The sequence below is a fragment of the Lonchura striata genome, chromosome 2 (genome assembly GCF_050655825.1).
Source record: "Lonchura striata isolate lonStrDom1 chromosome 2, ASM5065582v1, whole genome shotgun sequence".
In the NCBI taxonomy this organism is placed as follows: Eukaryota; Metazoa; Chordata; class Aves; order Passeriformes; family Estrildidae; genus Lonchura; species Lonchura striata.
The window spans coordinates 43,076,339-43,098,478 of record NC_140704.1 but is presented as its reverse complement, the minus strand read 5'-3'; the positions used below and the strand labels follow the sequence as shown (position 1 = coordinate 43,098,478).

At 38.7% G+C, this 22,140-nt stretch overlaps 1 protein-coding gene and 1 long non-coding RNA gene across 4 annotated transcripts in view; one reads left to right on the top strand and one right to left on the bottom strand.

Annotated features, from left to right (window-relative positions):
- Positions 1-1,136, bottom strand: part of ATP2C1 (ATPase secretory pathway Ca2+ transporting 1) — a 61,722-nt gene extending 60,586 nt beyond the window's left edge. The window contains exon 1 of the mRNA XM_021543345.4: positions 996-1,136. Within this exon, the coding sequence (XP_021399020.1) occupies positions 996-1,103 (108 nt within the window). The 5' untranslated portion in view covers positions 1,104-1,136. The remainder of the gene's footprint in view (positions 1-995) is intronic.
- On the top strand, positions 96-22,076 carry LOC146768210 (uncharacterized). 3 transcript variants are annotated; one of them, XR_014953265.1, is made up of 4 exons: positions 96-274; positions 641-1,369; positions 7,238-9,261; positions 17,584-22,076. It is a non-coding gene; the product is annotated as an uncharacterized LOC146768210 (long non-coding RNA). The 3 variants fall into 3 exon arrangements; XR_014953266.1 differs by lacking the exon at positions 17,584-22,076 and having other exon boundaries at positions 641-738; positions 7,238-17,545; XR_014953264.1 differs by lacking the exon at positions 17,584-22,076 and having other exon boundaries at positions 7,238-17,545.
- The last annotated feature ends 64 nt before the right edge of the window (positions 22,077-22,140 follow it).

The window sequence follows — 22,140 nt, the reverse complement described above, 5'->3', positions numbered from 1 at the left end:
GCATAATTTAGCACACAGAAAACAAAGAAGTTTAACTGTTTCAAAGGAATGCAGAATTTCAGTTCTTGTTATAGCTCTTATTCTTCTGAATGCTCATCACACAGTTTAATACCCATATTGGATGAAAAGGAATAGTAACTCATCAGAGATGGCCTCATTCCAGACTCACCCTTTCTCTCCCCACCCATGCTAAACAGCTTCCATTTCCTTGTGAAACAGCAACTGCTTCAGATTACAGTTCAGTTTTCCTAAGGATATTCATGTTGCATTTAAGGTAAGAAATCATGATCTACCAAAACATTTAAGAATTCAGGTTACAAGCCCTAGTGCCAAGACTGCAACCTTTTATTTAACACAGATTTACATGACAAAGGGCCCAAATACTGACCAGTGCCTACACCTGATCTTAGAAGAATATAAATATCTTAGAAAAGATAAAGCCTTTACAGAACAGAGAACAGCACAGCATAAAGCTTTTGGCTAAGAGAAGACATAAAAGAGGGAAAGTCTGGTTTATTTTTTAATCTATTTTATATACCTATTTAGAAATTAATTCTGTCAAATATACCCCCCTTATCCTAACAAGCAGATTCAAGACTATGCTGAATATAAGGAAGTCTAACAATTTTTTTTTACACAGCTGGTATGGAGATGAGTGGTTCAAAATGAACTGGAATTACACTGAAAACAGCTCATGACAGCAGTGAAAGATGGGCTTCTGTGATCTTAAAGAGGCAGGTAATGACTACTTAAAGCTTCATGGTCTCAGTGCTTTAAGTCTCCAGTAACTTCCTCAGATTCACAAATTATTTATTCTCAGAGCAAATTTTTTTCAAATTCACAGTGCTCTCATAAAATCCTAAATAGAACCATTACTCACAGATACTGACATTTAGAGAGCAGTGCAGCTAAACTTGTGATCCTCCCCTTTAAGATATGGTTAGATCACTCCCAGGGTTACAACTGAAGTAGTTCTTTTTTTAATTTGCTTTTACCTTTTCTTGAATCCTCGTGGCTTTCACTGTCGATATAAGTTTCCAAACTGCATGGATAGGAAGCTTTATAAAACAGGAGAAGACAGACTTATGCAGCAGATTATCCATAATTTAGGCAATTTCTCTTACTGCTTCCCTGTTTGGAGGTCTGAATGCATGTTTTCCGCCTCTTCCCAAAGCCTCGTAGTCCTCGACTGTTGCACAATCCTTTTCTGCCGAGCAACTGGTGAAAATCAAAACATCAAATGCACAGCCTCCAACAAGTGACTAGTGTTAAAGTGCCACAAGGGCAGTGTGAGCTGCAAGAACTGAGGGGCAGTTCTACCAAATGCAAATCATTTCCCTGGAAGCCTGCTCAAATAGCTCTACTTCTGGTAAGAACATTCTGCTGCAAAAATCAATTAACAGTAACTAGCTCCTGGTTTTTCCTAGCCCCCCTAATGTTTGATGCCTCTTAAAGCTTGTTCAGCTACAGTAAAGAGGTTAGAAAACTGCTGCTTCCAGCACATTCACCCCTCCTCCTCAAGCTGTATTTCACCGACTGTCTGGTTTCACTTTTGTTTCACACACAATCCTGTTATGTGGATTTCAGTCAGATTAATGCTTTCGTTCATTCCCTGCTTCCTAAACTGGAACTGCAAGGCACCAGTTATAGAGCATAACAGTGAAAGTTCAGATAAAGCTCATCTTGCAACTAGGAGCTTTGCCTTGAATCTTACCTGCAAACTGATTTGTTCTCAAGTCATTGTATATGTCTTTATGACCCCTTCTCTATTTTGCACTTTTGATCAGCAGACAAGTATTTGTCTGGCTTTTGTAGTGGATAGAAAAGCAACAAAGCACATTTCCATCAATTATCATCCTAAATTCTCGATTTTCAGCGTTATGGAAGTTTGGGTGGATGTCTCCCTCTCTTTTGTTGTTGTTGACCTTTTACGCAGAGAAGTCACAGAGCTGGGTTCCTATTACAGTAAAGCAATTCAGTCCTCACTACAACTCCTAGGTTAAGGCTTTCCTAGGTCTCTGTGTATAATATATTGTTTTAAGATCATTCCCTACCCAGGCCATTCTGTGATTCTATACTTTAGATTTTGGCTAGTGCTACAGAATTTATCCTGAAGCTATTAAATACAGCTGCTAAAGACTAACCAGCCAGAGAATGTTAGGTCCCTCCTGCACATCAACATTTGTGGGAGTGCAAAAGAAATAATTTCTTTACTTTGTCAGCATAGTTTGTGGAAAGTAATCCATATTGTAGGGAATAATATTGCTTTGCAGGACTCTTCTCCCACTCCTCCATTTTAGGTCTCACAGCTACAAAAAAAATCTTTCAATGGATTCAGGAAATAATCCAAGACAGATTTACATGTTTGTTTTCAGTGTTAACTCATCCCACACTACTTGCACATATCCCTCCCTTCAGGTTTGATGCTTGACACAGGCAAACATTCTGACATTTCATGCTTGGAAATGTGCCTTGAACAAATCCTTTTTGTGTTCCTAAATGACTGTTTGGCTGCTTATACTTCAGCCCATCTGTTTGGATGGCACCAAGCCTGTTTACAAGGTGATCTTCCTGTTTCACTTCCTATCCAGAGATGCCAGCCAATTTTGGGCTCTCGGTACAATACCTCTCCTGTTCTCACTTTGGTACAAAGCCCTGCTGAGTCAGAATCACTGTTCCTGTGCTTTATAAAATTTGTTGGCACTTGTGTGACTCTGGCCACCTGAACAGCAGAGGAAGAAAACTGGAGTTGTCAGCACTGTAAATTGCCAAGCACGCTCGTTACTGTGAAGCCAGGAGACTGTTACAAAGATCAGTGACACATCGTAGCATGGGAATTTTAATTGCTCGGTAAAGCCAGGATCCCCAACAAGCAGAAGGACAAGAATAATAAAAGCAAAAACACAAGCCACAGGCATAAAAGAGTCAAGCAGGGAAAAACACAGGAGCTCCACTTTGCTGTAGTGGTTCCTAGAAAATTACATAATCTAGGACATATTTGTTTTGTATAACCTCAGACTTTTACCTAAAATCACAATGTTATGTTTATGCCATTCCCTGCAAAATTATACCATGCTGAAGCTGTGTCTTTGCAAAGTTCTGAAGTGCATGACCAAGCTCTTTCAGAGGAATGGAGCATCATAGGCTTGTTTCAGATTGGCCTAACAACACTGTCTCAGCAGGTGCTTGTACACTTATCCCTTCTGTGCTGCATAAGGGTGCTTAGGGAGTACAAAAGGAGACATCTGCAATAATCCAGATGGATGGAACCTCAGAAATGTAGGACAACATCACCTGATTGAGCCATACCTTGGCAAATATCAGAATTCTGAATTTCCTTGATTAGCACCTAAAGTCTTTATTGAAACAGAAAGATTTCTTAACAAGGAAATATTTGCACTGTCAAGAGTAAGTCAATGGGTACATATCACAAATGTTCTTCCTCCCTCCACCCTGTTTAAGAAAAGCAGTAACAAGCCAAGAAAAGCAAAGACACGCTTTCAACAAACAGTATCAGCTGTCAGAATGTTTTAGTTTAAGGGTTTAGTGGAAAAGTCTCCTTTCTCTGGTGTAAAATAACGTGACAAAATTTCCAAACATATTCTGACACCTGAAAGAACGGTTTCTTGTTGTGCCCTGTGTTTTTACTAAAGAAATTCCCTCACTTCTCATGCCATGATATGTTTAAAAGAAAATGGAAGAAATTTAAACATTTTGACTCTGACTAGGAATTAATCCAATTTATACTAAAATAATGATCTATTATATATTCAGAAAACAGCAAACAACAGAGACTAACCTTCTCAGCTCTGGCCTGGCAGCTATCCAGTATCAACAAGAATAGCACTAACCTATTTGTTCAATTAATTCTTGTGGTATTAGTCAAGGTGAAGTGAGCATCTCCCATACAGCACTTAAGACAACCCTGCCCTGTATTATAAGCTTCTCTAATGACAGTAACAAAATATATCACTAGCAGCTAAAATCTATAAACAGCATCTAGATCCTTTGTAATAATAGCAAATAATTCTCTTTTCATTGAGTAAACAAAACCTGCACCAAAACACAGATATGTATGCATCTGCATAGGTATATGTGTGTAACTCTATGGATGTAGGTACTACTTATATACACAATGCCCCCACCCTGAAAAACACATTTAAGGAGCTGGTGAACAAACACAGACTTTGTCCTACTACTCAGTGCAAGCTGCTGGCAGCAGGACAGGCAGCAGCAGATAATTCTTTCTCATTGTGAGCTGTTTAATTGTCTTCTCTGACCATCTTGGTATCTCAACCTTTGCCTTCTAAAGCCTTTCATTGCAAACGTTCTCTATCCCAAGGAAGCCATGGCATTTGGTTCCTTGAAGCATATCCTATATGTATAAAGGAAGTATTGCATGTTGGCTTTGTGTACTGTCAGAATAAGTATTTGCTTCTTCTCCCATCTCCCCCCACCTCATTGCTTTGATAAATAACACAGAGATGTTAGTCTAACATTTTCAACTAATCTAATTTTCTGTATTTTTGAGTAGGATTTATTAGTTCAGTTCTAGCTAAAACTTTATCCGCTTCCTTTTTTTTTTTTTTTAATTATGCAAACTCTATTTTTGATATGCATTACTAATCTAGATTTTTCTAGGACTTTAATGCTTCCGTTTTAATTCCATGTCCAGTAATAGTCTCCCGAGTCCAAAAAAGACATTATTATACTGGAGCATGTCCAGAAGAGAGCCATGAGGATAATTAAGGGACTGGAATATCTATTATGGGAGGAGAAACCAAGAGCTGGGACTGTTTAGTCTGGAGAAAGGCAGGCTCAGGGTGATCTTCTTAATATACATAAATACCTGAGAGGCTGAAATGAAGGAGGAGGAGCTTGACTTCTCAGTGCCCTGTGAAAGGACCAGACAAAATGGGCAGAAACTGAAATGCAGTAAGTTCCATCTAAATATAATTATTTGTTTATTAAACCACTGTTACAGTAAGAAGCATTGAAACATGCTGCTAGAAAGGTTGTAGGAGTCTTCAACTTTAGATGAGTTCAAAGCCTTGCAATCAGTCCAGAGCAGTCTGCTCTTTCTGACTTTGCTTTGAGCATGTTATTATACTACACCATCTCCAAGGAGTCCCTTCCAATCTCAGCTGTTCTATGATTCTGTGCAATTATAAGCTATTACTATAAAAAAACCTCTAAGGATATGCAAATGCCATCATTAATTCTGTGTAAAAGTAAGTGCTTTTTAAAGAAAGAAAATACAATTAAAGAAATGTCACTAGTAAACTGATTCCAAAATATATAGATTCATTGCTGGTGCAACACCAAAAAAATATTATTTCATTTTATTGCAAGAAAATTTGCCTGAGTTACCAGAATGCTTCTCAAGCATAATACAGCACTCTTGTGTAAGAGGCATTCACACAGGCATCAAATAACTACATATACTACAAGTCTGGTTGTCAATGGCTTACTTGAAACTGTTGGACCAGATAACTGGTCTATAATTCCTCCTAGATGCTGAAGTATTTTCAGACATTTTTCTAACTCTCCCAAGTATGCATGAAGCAGTTTGCTCCCACCTTTTCCTCCTTATTTCCCAAGAATAAAAAGTCGTGAGGAACAACTGGCTGCAATGGTACTTCTGCTGTACCAGGGCTTCAACTACATGGTGTCACTCTAAGAAAAGAGAGAGCTGAGCTGTAAAAAAAGCTCAAACCCCCCCAGCACCTGTTTCTCAAAACTTCTTTCCTTGGATATGCTCTTTGTGTTCAACTGATTTACCCTGCCTAGTCAGAAGATAATGTCAAAAATTCAGTTTTGCACAAACAGGAAGGAACAAGTTGATAAAATGGTAGACAGGGGCTGAGACTTCTACATTTATGTCCTGCTGCATTTCCTTGACCAAAGCAGTTTCCTCTCATTGCATTGTGCCAAGTAACGGAATGCATCAGAAGCCAATGGATCGTAAGTAGGGTGTATGATCAGGTGCCACATGGCCAAGAGTGGAACACACTGTGCTCACATGCCTCTCAGAGACCATGTACACAGATCTATCAGCCCAGCACTGCTTTCAGACACTTAATTCCTTTAATAGCCAACCTTGAGGTCAGAATCAAGGAGTTAATTTCCCATGGATAACAGGCTGAAGTTTTATACCCATATTGCCACACTAGAAATACAGAATAGATATTCTTGTAGTCACTGTCCTACAAATGACCTACCTTTTACTCTCTGCACAGCCAGGAAAGCTATTTATCTTTTTAAAGCTTCATGGCATTAGGATTTGGGCCCCATTTGTTACCCACTCTCCTAGTTCTTCGTGTTAATGAGCTCTAATCAGCAGCCTTCCATTTTATAAAGTGTCACCCTCTAGTGAATTGCTTAAATTTATCTAAATTAAAATCACACCCTATTTAAAATTTGCCTCTTGCTCTAAAATCTCTTGATCAATCATTCTGTAGTTTCAGCCTAGCCTCTACAAATTTGATCAATGCGTGCTTCATTTTGTCTTCCAGATTGTTTAATATAAACCTTAATTAGTGCTTTCATTAATTAATACCAGACCCGATACTGATTCAGAGATATCCCATTTGATAGCTCCCTCACCACTGGTGTTTCATTGTTAATTATCCTGACATTGTAGCCCAGGCAATTCTGTATTCCCGTTACAGGTTTATGAAGCCGAGAAGGGCTTTTTTCCTTCCACATTCTTCCTGAAGGAGCTTCCCACACATAGCAACAAGAAGCCATGGTAGAGTTAGATAACAGAAATCCACTGTGTTTTCACTTGTCTATTAAACACATAATATACTGCAGCTTATTAACTTAGTCTGAACAAAAAAGTTCAACTAATTATTCACATATGCCTCAAAGGAGCATGAAACCCCCTTCTTCACTGCACTGATGGGCTGTGGGTTAGTTTTAGGGTGCTTCAGAGAGTGGTGGGGCTAGAAAGGCCAGGTGGAAGTTTACTGCTCATGAACCTGGCAGCCAGCTGAGCTTTTTCTCACCTCTAACTATTTCACCCATGGTTAAACTTATTAGATAACCACAGTCTCATCTGTCTAGCCCAGTTACTCTTCCTATAGCATTGTTAGTGCTGTCTCTTCAAGTTTGCCTTCAAACACTCAAAAGCAGGTAGCAGCCCATTCAAAAACCCACTAAGCTCCTAGCCAGCAGAAAGTGCCTGAGGGGTGGAAGAAGGGGGCCTTTACTCACTAGTTTTCCTTTTTTTCAGACACACAACTCTTCCAACTCCAAACAGGACTCATCTGAACAGTTTCCATACCTTACTCAGAAGAGCCCTAAGCCAAAGCACTTCCCCTGGAGGTTTGCTTAAGGTGGAGAAGACTTACAGTACAGTCCAGTTTCTAAACAAGTGCACTTTAATAAGGCATAATGAGAGACACAAAAGGTGAGATTACTGAGAAAACCCTCTCCTACTCAAGTACAAGCTCTACAGATATTGTATCCTAGACACCAAGGACTAGATCTGCAGGTATACTTAGGGATACAAGATTCGTCCTTGCTAAGAGCCCCGTGAGAGTCTCTAGGAAAACAGGAAAGTCTTTCTGAAACTAAGCCTGATTCCAGCAATTCACCTTTAAACACTTAGCAATAGCTTTTCAAAATATTCCCCTCATCAGACTAGGAAAGATAACATGGAAATTCAACATGCATTCTGCCAGATTTGCCATACAACTTTCTCCTTGAAATTAAGAAGTCTCTTCACTCAAGTGAAAGTAGCCCCTTCTAGAAATTTAACTTTATTCCTCAAACTTGTTGCACAACTTCTTCTGCTATATTTTCTTGTGACTTTATACCCATGCAAAACTTTTTCTCTCTCTGAATGTACCTACCATTCTCAAGATATTTCTACAATTGAGAAAGAAGAACTAAACTTTTTTCCCATCTTCTCATGGTCTGTAATTATTTTCCAAGGCTCTTTGAAATGTTCCCCTAGGAGCATTTCTATTATATGAATACTACACACAACAGAGGAGGAAAGGAAAAGAACTGCAATATTGGCTTTTTAAGAGCTCACCTTAGGTTCCCTTCCTCTCACTTAAAAACACCTAGCCTAGTATATGATTTAAGGAGATTACTGCTAGGTAATTCTAGATTTTTTCCTCCTGTCACTGTGAAGATCTCAGAGTTGAGGCATATGAGTTAAGCAAGCAAGGAGAGGAGATGAGTGCATGAAATGTGCCTTATACTACAGTGGAACATGAATCCTGACAGGATATTAAATATCTAATTGAAAGCATATATGTCATTTGAAAGCTAGTGGAGAGTGAGGACCAAATGCTGAGCACCTGAAACACCAGGTGCAATTAATAATTCAGCTGCTTAGCATCTACTGAAAAAAAACCTATACCCTATTTTATAAAAGATTCCATTTCAAAATACCTATTTCTAAGGGCAATTCATTTATCTATTGATCAGACTAAAAGAAGAATGTGTTGGAAACCTACATGCAGCTTAAAGGAAGAACCAGCATGATAGTTTAGAATAAAAGCTTGCCCAAAAGGCTCTGAATTTCATGTTGTAAATTGGCAAACATCTGACTAGAAGAATGGTATTTGAAAGTAAAAAAGACATTCAGAAAATGGATTCTGAAAAATTATGTCTGGCTCAGACTTTATCTGTTCATATATCAAAGGACACTCTTCCTAGTAGTTACGTGTCAATCTCTTCTTTCTGCCTGGTACACACTCCAAAAATTATTTTAGGATTGAATTATCTGTCAATTTTGGATAGCTTGGATCTCTAGTGCAGATGATATACAGTCACTTTAAAGACATCAAGAAGAAGCTATTGCTCCCATTATGCACAGATGATCAAAAAAGTGTGCCTAGAGAATAATAGAGGGCTGTATTATTTTCTGTTTTACAAATCAAGGATGTGTCTAACTGAGAGCACCCATAGCCAGAAGTATCATCATCTCACAAAAGCCAGCTGCAGGAATGGAAAGACATGAGACAGACAGTGGTCATGAATAGTCCTACAAAAGCTTTTATATGAAGAAGGACTGAAAAGATGCAAACTGTTTAGAGCTGGAAGGAGACAGACACAGACAGAAATGAAAGACTATGGAAGAACTAGGTACAGTACGTTTGAAACACAGGGAGGAAGTCTGGTTTTTTAAATAGATTTTCTTTTGAATAAAATAGGAAGTGATTAAAATGTGGATTTTTTTTTTTTTTCTGCATGTCATCTCAGGGGTCAAATGTTACTAAGATTCAAAGGAAGATTGAACAAGTAAGTATATAATGGGAACATTCATTAGAGAGGGTGCACACTGGCATATCAAACTATATGCTTCAGGGCAAAGGTCTCTCATCAACTCTAAGGAATTAGAAACCAGACTTTTATAAGCACTTATTCTGGCAGGCAGGGAAAGAACTGTGAATTCATTTATGATGCCTTTGACCTAAAACACAAGAGGAGGATATAGATGCAAAAAATAAATAGAAACAAAATTAGTAAACAGACAAATGAATCAACATGTAGTTACATAGAAAGAAAATCCCCAATTTACTCCTTAGAAAAAGTAAAGGGATGAAATATCAGTTAATCAGCCTAAGAGAAACTCAAGGTTCTGAGGTTAGGCCCAATGAGGTGGAACTATGAAAAGACAGGAAGTGTTCCAAATGTTTGAGTAAAAGAGCATCACATTTATAGAGAGGATGAAACACAAATGTGACATATTGAAGAGATGAATAAATGGATTTTTTATTAAAACAAAAATCACAGAGCAGATGCAATACTAAATGTTTAAAACAATGTTAATATAAGTTGATGGTTTACTAGGGGGGCAATTTGTCTAAATGATTTACTATATATATTTATCATCCTGAGCTTGAACATGGTTCAGTTGTAGCAGAGGCAGAAGGTAACATAGAAATGATCATTCCCCAACAGACTGAAACTTGTTGACAGGAAAGGGTGATGAAACCTGAATTATGTTTTTTGTGCACAGAAATGATAATTTGTCAGGGCTGTTTGACACTGGCTTCCTCTACCAATGAATTCTCAAGGAAGGAAGGCAGGAAGAAAAAACCTGTGATCTATTTTCTGTCTCATGAGGCAAATTAGATTAACAGATTCCAGTTGCAGAGTTTACTGTGTTATTAACTTCTCTCACTCTGAACACTGCCTATGTTGATACACAACCTGTTGGTAGCTGGAGTGATCTTCATTATCCTAGCTAATGACTACAAGTGAGCCATAAGCCATGTTTCAGTCCAGGCCATTTTATTATCTTTGTCTGTTTGAAGTCAAAAGCACCCCCAGCAAGCTTCTAGAAACTCCAGGCAAAACATGTCTGAGTCACCTTACAATTACTACTGAAATTCATTGAGCAGCCATGCCCATAAATACCCTTAACCTTTGTGTTTAGCATGGTAACCTTCAAACTTACACATTCTTGTAAGAGAATCTCTGCAAAGATGTAATTAAATTATAAGATCATGGTGCTGCATGATCAAGCGTATTACTGTCGAAGCTATTGCTTTTTCTCCCAGTGTGTGGGACCACTTGTGCTAGATTCACTTGACAAAAGGCAAGATGGAGGGTGTGCCCGTGTCCCACAGCTAAAGGTGCATAAAAACCAGAGGTGAGAAAAGCACCAACCTTTCATCACCTACAATGGATCACAGACTGGGTGAACAACTTGGTTGTGGCACCCCTGAGTGGGCTGCTGGTGTGGCACAGCAAGGGAGGGAGTTCCCAAGGTAAGAGGTGGGCAGCTGTGAGCCACAGGGGATGGCCCCACCAGCCAGGGCTCACCCCACTGCCTTCATGGGGGGAGCAGGGCAGACTGGAAGGGGGCAGCCAGGCACAGCAAGTCCATGGGTGATGAGGTAGGTATGGGGTCAGGCTGGAAAGCCAATTCATGGGTCAGGGGCAGTCCATCAGAAGGGTCCACAGCCAAGCATGGGCATGGTCATGATGTGGCTGCAATGCAGACTGGCTGGGACCCAAGGAGCTAGAGCCTGAGCTTAAAACCAGATCCTGTGTGAATGGCAGGTAAAGAAAGACCTCACTGAGTCTTACCAACTTTCTCCCTAAGACCAGCAACTGTATCACAGAGCACTAGACTGGCCCTGAGCCCTGGCAGTCAAACCCCCAGGAGGGGCCAATGGTGCCCTCAGGGCCCTGACATGAAGCAGAGACTGTCCTCATCCATTTCTGCCAGACAGGAGTACTGCTGTGTTATTGCTGTGTTCTTGTACCACAAGTTACAGTTCTGGGGGTTCTCTTTGCAGAACTCACCCTTTACCAGAAGCACAGTCGTACCCACTGAGAGGATTTGTCCCCTTAGAGCTGCTTCCTGCAAGGGCTTTTAGCAGATGAACACACAACTAACTTGAGAGCAGAATAGGCACACAGCATTGCTTCCCCCAGGTACTTTCATCAGCTTCCACCAATCTCCAGGTCACAAAGGTCCTGTATCAGGAGGGGTGTCTTTAGGCGTGGCAGCCCAAATTAATTTTTCCTGCATGAATTTCTCTAATTCCTCTAAGAACCCATATAAACTGCTGGTGCCCACAGCATTCTGTAGCAATGAACTCCCCTTCTTATCATTCCTCTGGCTGCCAAATTCCTTTACGAATCACTCTAAAAAACAGTAACTATAAATTTGTGTAGCTAAATCACTGCTGAATCCTTACTGGTAACTGAGAATAGACCTTGATCTAGAAGTATCAATTGCTTTGAATTATTTGATACTACTATGCTCACATGCAAATATAAAATTTTGAGCTTAGAGATATTAGAAAAGCTACTCTTGGGAAAAAATGATACAGTGTGTTTCACTTATGTAAAATATGGCAGCCAAAATGTTGAGCAGATTAAAAAAGGAAAGTAAGGGGCACTTTAGTAAAAAAATTATTGCATAAAGACACCCCCAGAGACTACAGGAGCAGAGCAATCAGTGTCAGTGCCATTTATCACCAAGGCTCAGTGTTCCCACTGTAACCTTGTGTTTCTATGGAGAACGCCTTCTTTGGCTTTCTCCCCATTTTGATTGATAGACTACACCAAATATGCTCAAATGCTGTTTCCAGACTCAGTCAAGGTTCCATGATAGAGCAACAGTACACAATTTGTCAGTCAACAAAGAAAATTACCTTACAGTCACTGTATTTGGGATATTCAGTGAAGCACATAACTAACAAATGCTCACTAACTCTATGGAGGATGGGGAAATTCAAAAAACAACACTGCAGAGCTGGGACAGATCAAGACATCAGCAGAATGCTCTCATCCTCTGATGCTGTCAAACACAGGGACTTTTCCCCATGTCTCTGCAATGGGAATGTACAATGAGATGAGGATGCTCTGCTATTATACCTTAGTTGCATTGCCTTTTGAAGTGTAGGAAACCTTGTAACACCAAGAAAAAATATTCAGGGATGGAGCATGAGAGCTCACTGGCAAAGTAAGCTGGGAGTAAATGCCACAAAGTCCAGCTTAAGGTAGCACATACCGTGCATTCCCAGCCTACCCTGAGCTGCTCTGAGCACCTCCAGGCTGCTGCTGCTCCCTAACAGCAGCTTATCTTGTAAGAAATGACACCCACTTCCCTATCTGATGCAGAAAGCTGATGCCAGGTGCTCTGCTGGCTTTAAAACGCTGAAGAAAAAGGAAGACTCCATTTTCCTCATGATTCAATTTCAGGTGTTCTCTGTCAACAGTTATGTCAAGGGTTTCCTGTACACAGAACATTGCTCTTGAGCTTTTGAGCTGCTATGGGTTTTGGGTGGGAAAATGAAGAATTACATTTCATATTCTCAGGAGATCATTTCAAGACAGGTTTTCTAGTGGAGTTAGTGGAGTCACAACTGGAGCTAGCAGGGTATCTTACACCTCTCTTCCCCCAGTTTTCTATTTAAAATTCATCTTCAGCACATGGATCACTCAATTTGCCTATAGATGCTTACAGTGCATGTGTAAGACATTACTATTCTCCTTCCATTTGTTTTTTCCATGGCATTCCATGAAATAACATGACGCCATTACCCTGGGATTTACTACTGCTCTATTTTGTTCCTCATATCTCGCCGTTCCAGAACGTAGGAAGCTAACCTCCTGCTCTGTTGTCTCAATGCAATTTCCCTTATCACCTCCTGGGATATCTTCTTCCTAAGCCTTGGACTCTGTTTTAAATAACAATCTTCAGACTGACCTTACAAAAAGCACACTGTACTCTCTGCTGTCAATGCAATGATAGATTCTGGAAATAAATGGATTATGACACAAATCACCAAAAAAAATTATTAACAGTGCCAGAAAATAACATTTGTATAGACTGTCAATTACCCAACTGGGAAGCCTACATATAGAAAACATCTGCATTTATTTCTACTGTATCAGTATTTCATTCAACAGTACTGGGTTATTTCATTCCCTTGATGAAATGAGTGCACAGAGTGCCTATTAATGGAAATAAAATAAATGTACTGTGTGAGATAGGAGAAGATTGTATGGATGGAAACAACCACTTTTGGGGGAAAGCAAAGCAGCATTTGTATCTGTTTTTTTTTGCCTAAGATAGAGTGTTTGTGCATAATTTATCTGATGCATTTGCACGGAGCTGTCTACTCATGAGATACGAATCTCAGGGAGCTAAAGACACAGGCCAAATCTCACTCAAGGGTAAGAGGATCTTTAAGTCCCAGTACCCAGTCAGCCTCATCTTGGCCACTGTGAAATGAACATCATGTTCTGTAAAGTGGATTTTGTTACCACTGATTCACTGCATAGTGATGATGGAACAGACATATATAAAAACTCTTTCTGCTCACTCCCCTAGATTCCAGCTTTTAAGTAGGAAAGGTAACTGAGCTGCAAAATTACCTCATGTATTTTGTCCAGTGGTGGTCATGTCACCACACCACTTACAGGTCACACGTAAGTGGCATAGGAGTAGACATGCAGGTAACGTAAGGAGTGTTTACCACATGCATTTTCTGAGAAAAGCATGAAAACCAAGCCTTACTTCCATTATTAGATTCAGCTCTGATCCTCTCTACCAAAAGCTGAAAGGACACTAGAAGGGAAAACAGGCATTTCACAAGAGAATGGCACATGTTACATCTTGGCTGCAAACAAAAGGCTGTACTTTCTACAGCTCCTGCACATGTCTGCAATGGCTCAACTCAACCTTAAAGGACTTTTCCAAATTAAACCATTCTATGTAAATCCAGAGTACCTCCTATAATGTTGTGAGGGATGCCATTTATGAACATGGCCACAAATTCACTGGAAAACACTTGTCACTCTTGCAATATTTAAGAATTTCTAGGTCACAGAACTCAAATTAAAAGGTAATTTCCAATATTATTTTTTCCCCTCAAAAGCATATGTATTTCCAGAGCTGAAGCACTCCTCAGCACCTTTTAAGTTAAAAAATGGCCAGAAGGCCACACACCCATGCTCTTTCAACCAAAGGACAATTCAAATGTTCTACCCTAAATATCATTTACTCAAGAGCACAGTTGTCCCACTGAGTCACTTTTGTCAAGTAAACACAGCAAACAAAGATTACCCTATAGTGCAATGTGTCATGAATAAACATTGTCAACAGAGCAATTTTGACAAAAATGAAAAACAGAAATTCCCAGGCACTAGAAAAATAATTTTCTAGGCAAATCATATAGTCTCTACTGTCAAGGAAGTCACTCTGAAATTACATTTCTTCCTCTTCAGCATAAAATTCTGATTGTATTGAAAATGATGGAAATGCTCTTATCAATGTTATGAGAGAAGGACTTTAACACAGTCTTTTTAAAGGAATAGTGCCAGGAATTTGCCAGGAATAGCACTCACCAAGTTACAGCCTTCCTTTGGAGTTTGCAGACGGGTGGGAAACATTTTACCCTCACTTTACCTGCAACCCCACTGGCTGTGAGTCAGAATTTCAGTCTGGAGCAGCTGAGTCATTGATGTAAATTAGCAAATCACAAAATCCACCCCAGCATTAGAAGAGGGGTCTTGCTTCCAGTGAAATGAGTTGCCTTATAATTTCATACCAGATGGTGGGACAAGGTCAGACCTCTTACCACTTGTGTAACTGCTCCTGAATTAGTCCATCTTCTCAAACTCTCTGATCAATTTAAAGCATTAACCTTCCACCAGGCAAGAGAAGGGCTAGGATGGGCAAACCAATTTCAGTATGTGTCACGGCAAGTTCCCCTGAGGGTTTGATCAGCTATTTGTTAATAGTTGAGGAAAAGGTTGATAAAAACAGCTGTGCAGAAAGATTAAATATATTCCCCATGTTGACATTTATACTGACTCCAAGTTCACAAATACCTCATGAAGTATTAGTTGTAAGACAGCATGTATCAAGGCTGTTTTTTAAAGCAATTACACTTAATTTGTCAATCAGAACCTTTCATCAGAAATAAAACAGGTAGAAGCAAATGAAAATTTATAGATAAATCCCTTGCCTCAAAATTTCGTTTTACAAACATTACACACAGCTACTATAAGAAAGGTCACTGAAATAATGAAATTTGGATGAACAGGCTGCAGACAGCAGCAGTAAACATTTCTTTTTGCCTTGGTAGCTTAAGTTTAATGTAAACAGATTTTTTACTTTAAGTTTTTCTGTATGTAGTTAAGGCCCAACTTTTACTCTTCATTTTATATAAAAAAGGAAAATTTTCTTTCAGTTTAGCTTATACAATAATAAAAATTATCAAATGGCTAGTAATTAGGATAATTAAGAGGTAAATTATTAGATGTGAAAACCGTTTTTTCCAATAATCCTCTGAGACACCTTTCATTGCAACACTTCAAGGCCTAACTAAAAGTTGCTCTACATTCTATGTAACCTTAGTTAGAGGACCTCAATTAACCAAACATCTTTCTTAAGCAAACAGTTTAAAGTCCCAAGATGCTGATTAATTATATTGGAAATTCCCTCAAGCATTAAATCACTTGGTTATCTGAAATGGTTCATTGCCATTTTCTGCATACAGGCAATCAAGCATATGATACAGTACATATGTCAGCCTGTTATTTTACCTAGTAACTCCAGAAATGAGCACTAAATTGGAAGGAATACTGTAGCATAGTTATCTAAAGTTATAGATAAAGTGAACAGAATTGCTATTTTCAAGACCTTGCAGCTCCTAATGATGGTTTTAAATTATTCCTTACTCCTCATGAGAAATGTCTGGCCTACAGAGTTACCATGCTAGCCTTGACACCAAGGGGTAATTAGATGTTAAGCATAACAGCTCAAAAAGGAAAAAGCTTTCTCCCAACATTAATTCTTAAGAGGATCGTTTGAAGAATTTGTATGGCAAAACGTTCCTGTGCAGGGTGCATGGAGCAAGCCCAAGAAACACCAGCACTGCAGATAATTTCCATTCAGCAAGAGAGCTGAACACTGTAGAAATCAGAACTCTGCCAAAGCCTGGACTGCAATGGCCACGTGTCTCTTTTAGAGAGACACCTGTGTCAAATAGCAACCCTGAGGGGCTATGACTACTCCCTTGACCTAGCTGAGAAACTGAATCTTCCCTGTCCTAGGAGAGGCTGGTGTGAAGACACTTCCCTGCCTGCTCTTCTGAAAAGCAACTACAAATTCCTTCTCTTACTTATTGCTCTGGTTTCTTTTTCGTTCTTTACCAGGATTATGTGATTTGTATACAATCACCAGTATAGAAAAAGCTGTGAATCAGGGTATCTTCATGGATGCTAATTTAGAACAATTATATTTAATGAGAGTAAAACTGCTTAACAGGGGTACATTCATTTAGTGATACACAAATGAAGTATCTCAAACTCTTAAATCAGTGTGAAATGCCAAACTTCCATTACAAACAGATATTCCACTCATAAGAAGGAAATATATACCAAAGACAAATTGAATGCTGTCAGTAATCTCCTTATTGCTGTAGTTTTACTTTGATGGCTACTTTATGTCATGGCAAGTCTTTTCAGAAGCATTTTTGTGTCTCTTTATCAGGAAACTGTTTAATTATGTTGGCTGTCTACCAGTTCAGAGGGTTCTACTGAATTAACATTCAGATTTGTTTAGCTTTAGCTAATCAGATATGCAGTTGTGATGTTCCTGCAGATCTTTCAGTAAGCTTATATGTTGAAAAATACAGGTTGGTGTAATTAAGAAGATCTGTTGCAGCCAGATTGTTTTTCTTTCTTTTATATTTTATGTAATTATTACAAATCACTGTTGGAAGAAATCTATGTTTAATTTACAGTAAATAATTATTTATCTATAAACTGGATGTTCAGATTAAGAACAAGAAAATATGAAACTGAGAAAAGAAGACTACAATAAATAAGGGAAAAGTGGCTACATCACTATTAAAACTGCCTAGCAGCTAGGATGGCTATTTTCCCCAGTGATACACCACTAATCCAAATTACTCTAGAAATAAGGGCACAAACTCAATTTCCATTTAGCCCTGCAGGTTATCTGCCACAAAAAACAGTCAAAAAGATGTCTATTTGGGGGGGGGGTGGGGGGGGGTGGGAAAGTAAGAAGAATAAATTACTCCTAGAAAGGAATTAATGAATATTTAATGATATCTTTACTTTCAGCAGCCCACATGTAATTTCAAGACCTAAAACTAAACTTGGCTATTCATGCGAAGATTTTCAGGGTGTGAAAGAACAGGATGGTCTTAATCTTTTTTGAAACACCTACACCTGCCCTAGTGTGCTCCGAATCATGGATCTTCTACTAGAAGTGTGAGGAGAATTTCTACTGTTACAGCCAAAGATTAATTGGCTATTGTGCAAGAGAACTTTGATTGTGTCATTGTCCCAGTCTCCACGTCTACCCTCCCCATGCTCACTACAGCACCAGAGAAAAGGCATGGACATGAATCCTTTCCTGCCAACTTTTCTCTCCTGCTTCAGCAATCTTCTGTTTTTGTGAAGGTATATTTCAGATAACAAAAAGGATTGAGAGAAAGGAGTACTGGTTTATGCTACTTGAACTGCAGTATTCTTTTCGTTTTTCATGATAGATTTTTTGGTTTCCTCTCTTTGCTCACTAAACTCTTGCAGTGAGAATATGGAATTTCCTTCCTACACAGGAATACTTGGCATTTTTGGGAGTAAACATATAGGCTCAGGTCTGCATCACTTAGTGAGGCTTTTAAGGTACCACTGTCTTCATCAGATAACAGCCTGTTATTGATGGTTACATCATGGAAATTTTTTGAAGCATGTCAAGGCTAGAAAGTAACCAGCTTTAGTGACAAAGACTTTCTTTTGTGTTACTGTCTTCAGAGGATGAATAGGATTATTTTGTGGCCTAGGAGTTGTCTGTGTGCTCTTTCCTTTTGTCTTTCTTCCCTTGTTTTGCTATGCCTTCTTTAGGACCCATGTTGAGCCAGAAGAAATTTGAAAAAATTTGTTCCTTGGCACATCAGCTCCAGGAGCTGTAAAAATGCAAGAGCACTGCTGGAAATGTCTCACTTTCTGAAATGCATAGCAAACTCTATGCACTACTTGAGTAAAAAAGATTCCAGCCTTCCTGTAGTGGTAGAACATGGTGTAGAACATGGGGCAATGGTGTTAAACTGAAAGAGGGATGATTTAGATTTAGATATAGGGAAAGCATTTTTAATTATGGGGAGTTGTGGGGCAATGAGAAATGTTTCTAAGGGAAGTTGTGGATACCTTGTCACTGGAAATGCTCAAGGCCGTGTTGGAAGGGCTCTGAACAATCTGGTTTGATAAAAGGTGTCCTTGTCCATGGCAGAGTGTTGGACTAGATGATCTTTAAATGTTTCTTCCAACAAGACATTCTCTGATTCTTGTCATTCAAGTCATATTTCTGAATACTTCCAGTATGGAAATGCCCCAAGAAGCAGAAGACCATGACTTTTCTAATTCAAAATTATGTAAATTTCCTAGTAAAATAGAAAGGCTATGTACAAAAGATCAGTGGGGAATCTTAATATAAACTGTATAGGATCTCCTGAATATTTTCTTTACTGAGTTTCTGAACTCTCTGCCAAGCTGTTAATAATGTAAGGGATCTCAAATTATGAGCACAGTTCATGTTGTTTGCAGAAAGAAAAGGTGATTTATTATTTACAAGAAAATCTATCAAGTGAGATGTCAAATCTCAGGTGGTTTTGTCCATACTGACAGGCTGCTGGGTGTATATATATCAGTTTCATACTTCAGTTTGTCCTGATTCAATTTCATTTATAATTGACAACTGCATTTGCCTTTTTATATTTGCAATAAAATACTGTGCAAACAAAATTTGTGAGTATACATGCAGCAAATCTCATCTCAACACTGACTGGCTGCCAGATTTGGAATCAATTCACTGATTAGTTTGAGAGTGATTAATGTGAGTGCTTAATTTAAATCCCTGATTTAAAAACATTTATGAAAAGAGAATTGACAGCCTAAATAGCACTTCAAAGTGCTACAACTGTTCCTTCCATGAATTCCGCTTTTGTGAAGTGTGGGGGGTAAGTTTTTGCTCAGGTACAACATGCCATAAGGTGATGATATTCAGATGCCAAATTTTTCAGGCCTTCTTGCAATAAGAAATTATAACTGTTAACAGATTTGCTGAGGAAAAACAGAAAGAAAATCCACTTTTTTCAAAAAACTGAAAGAAACACTAAGCAATGGCTGAATGGGGTACTAGGGTTAAATATTTTATTATACCTACACTTGGATTTTCAGCCTGTTTTATGCATTCTACTTCCATCTAGGACATGACAAGTAAAATTGAATTTTGGGTTTAGATAATAAAACAAGTCCATGTAGAGAGTACAGAAGGGATCCAATGTAATGAATATACCAATGGCCAAATGTCAGAGCTGACACTGGAAAAGAAGGATTCTTGACACTAGGCCTGGTTTTGAAAGACATTATGAAAAAAAGAAGACATAACATCAATGCTCTCTTGGATACACTATGAAGGAAAAAATCCTAGAAGATCAAATAAATTCAATTATTTCTTTTTATTAGGACACAGCTGCATGCTCCTTCTTTAACAGACTGAATACATCTTTGACTGAACACATCCTCTTGCATCTTTGAACTCATCCAGTTTTGGTTGTTTGCCATGAGATACTGTCTTCTAATCCTTCTAAGGCTCTTCCTTTCTCAAAATTAAAATCACAGCAGCATTTTAACAGCTAAAATAAATTACTGAACACTCTCATATCTTAATTTATGTACATACAAAATCATTGCTTAGTTGACATTTTCATCTGTTTAAATCTGCCTGGACATGGTGGAAGCAGACAGATTTCAATGGGAAATGAGAAATGTGTCCTACTGCATTATGGATTTTTCCCCTCTCTAGCTCCTTTTGGAAAGATTCATTGGTTAAACCCAACATGTGTGTAACACTGTCGACTAAGATCCAACATTACTGTTTTTCCCAGGCAGAATTCACATATATTTGGAAGGTGCACAGTTCAGAACTGATGTTCTTCTTGGCAACTTCATTTTTGTGAACTACTCTTGCAGCATATAGCAAAATCTCTTCTATTTCTTATGGGTATGTGCAACATAATAGCAGTACAAATTTGTTGTGCTGCTCTGCCTATACCTGTCTAAGTAAGAAAATAAAATTACCTCTTTGTCCTATTCACTACTTTGGGCTGTCAATAAAAATGAAAACTCACAGTAACCACTCACCATTATTTGAAGAGATTTTATAGCAATCAAGCAATACAGAATTGACATAAAGTGCTCAACATTTACATGGCTTGTATTCAAATTAAAAATTGATGGGATAAACCCTCCAGACCTCATTGATAGCTCTTCCAAAGTAGCTCCACTTTATTTTGGAGTGAATTGAACCCTATGGACTTGGTATGTAAAACCAGGGAAAATGGATTCTGGCCCTTTATTGCCTTCTGCCAATGGAAAAAAAAAGGCACACACAATAGTGCAATTTTGTTAGACTTACTTGCTGTTCTTCAGGAACACAAAAAGCACAGTTTTTTTTTTTCCTTCAAAGGAAAAAAAAAGGAGATAAATTTCTCTGCAAAAACTTTTTCTTCATCTTTTGGAAGAAGCTCATGGCAATCTATCTTCATTGAAACTGTAAGGGATCTGGCTTGGGTTCTGGAATAGACTCTGGTTTCTTTTAAAACAGGGAAATAGCTTCTAAATACATGGAGCTGCTTTTTAGAATTTATGAAGTAGAACACAAATCTAAGAACTGGCAACATTTAGTGGTAATGAGGCAATAATGAACATGAAAGAATTCATTACAGGATCAGCTCATGTTATTTTCCAGCAGCTGGAAAACAGAATCTTTCACAGGCTGGGAATGAAAAACCTCATTTTAAAATTATCTTGTGTATACCCAATACACAATTAGTATAAGAAGGAAGCACAGCAGAATTCATCCGGCTGCCTCTAATGCAATGGGTTTTTTACTGAATGAAGAATGAGTGTTTTGCTGAAGGAAGAAGTGATGTTTTCCTTGTACAGTGCTGTTGTGCCAGCTGACCAGCAGCATATGGTGGAGAGTGTGTTTTGCTCCTCTGCAAATGTTTTGAGACAGCCAACATTGCTCTTGCATGAGGCAGAACCTGTCCCTGTAGTCAAAAAGCACAAAGGAGCGTGTCTGGCTCTGTAATGCAAAGAAGAGGAATTTCCTTACACAAGTACATTTCTTAATAACCTGCCACAACTCTCCAAGTGGTCTATCCTACTGTATTTCTACCATTAGGTGGCTTCACAACAGAAGTACGGCCCAAGAGGAGCTTGAAATCTCCTCCCAGTCTCAGAGCTGAAGTGAGTTTGCCAGCACTGAGCCATGTAGATGCAATTCCTATCCATCAGTTCAATCTTAGTACTCTTTCAGCATTCAGATTTTGACCAGGATGAGTTGCAATAATGCTGTTTTTCAAAGTGACTGCATTGGCCAACCCATGGATTCTACTACAGGAGAAAATACAGCTGCTTAGTTCCTCCTTTGGGTTTTTTTTTTTTTGTTGTTGTTGGTTTTTTTTGTTTCTTTGTTTGTTTGTTTGTTTGTTTTTCCCTGGTGGTCTGCAATGTGCATGATGAGAGATCCTCTAAATGACCCAGGGCTACAAATGCAATCACCCCAAAATGGGAAATATTTTCTCTTTATGTTGCAGTCTATTGCTCTTC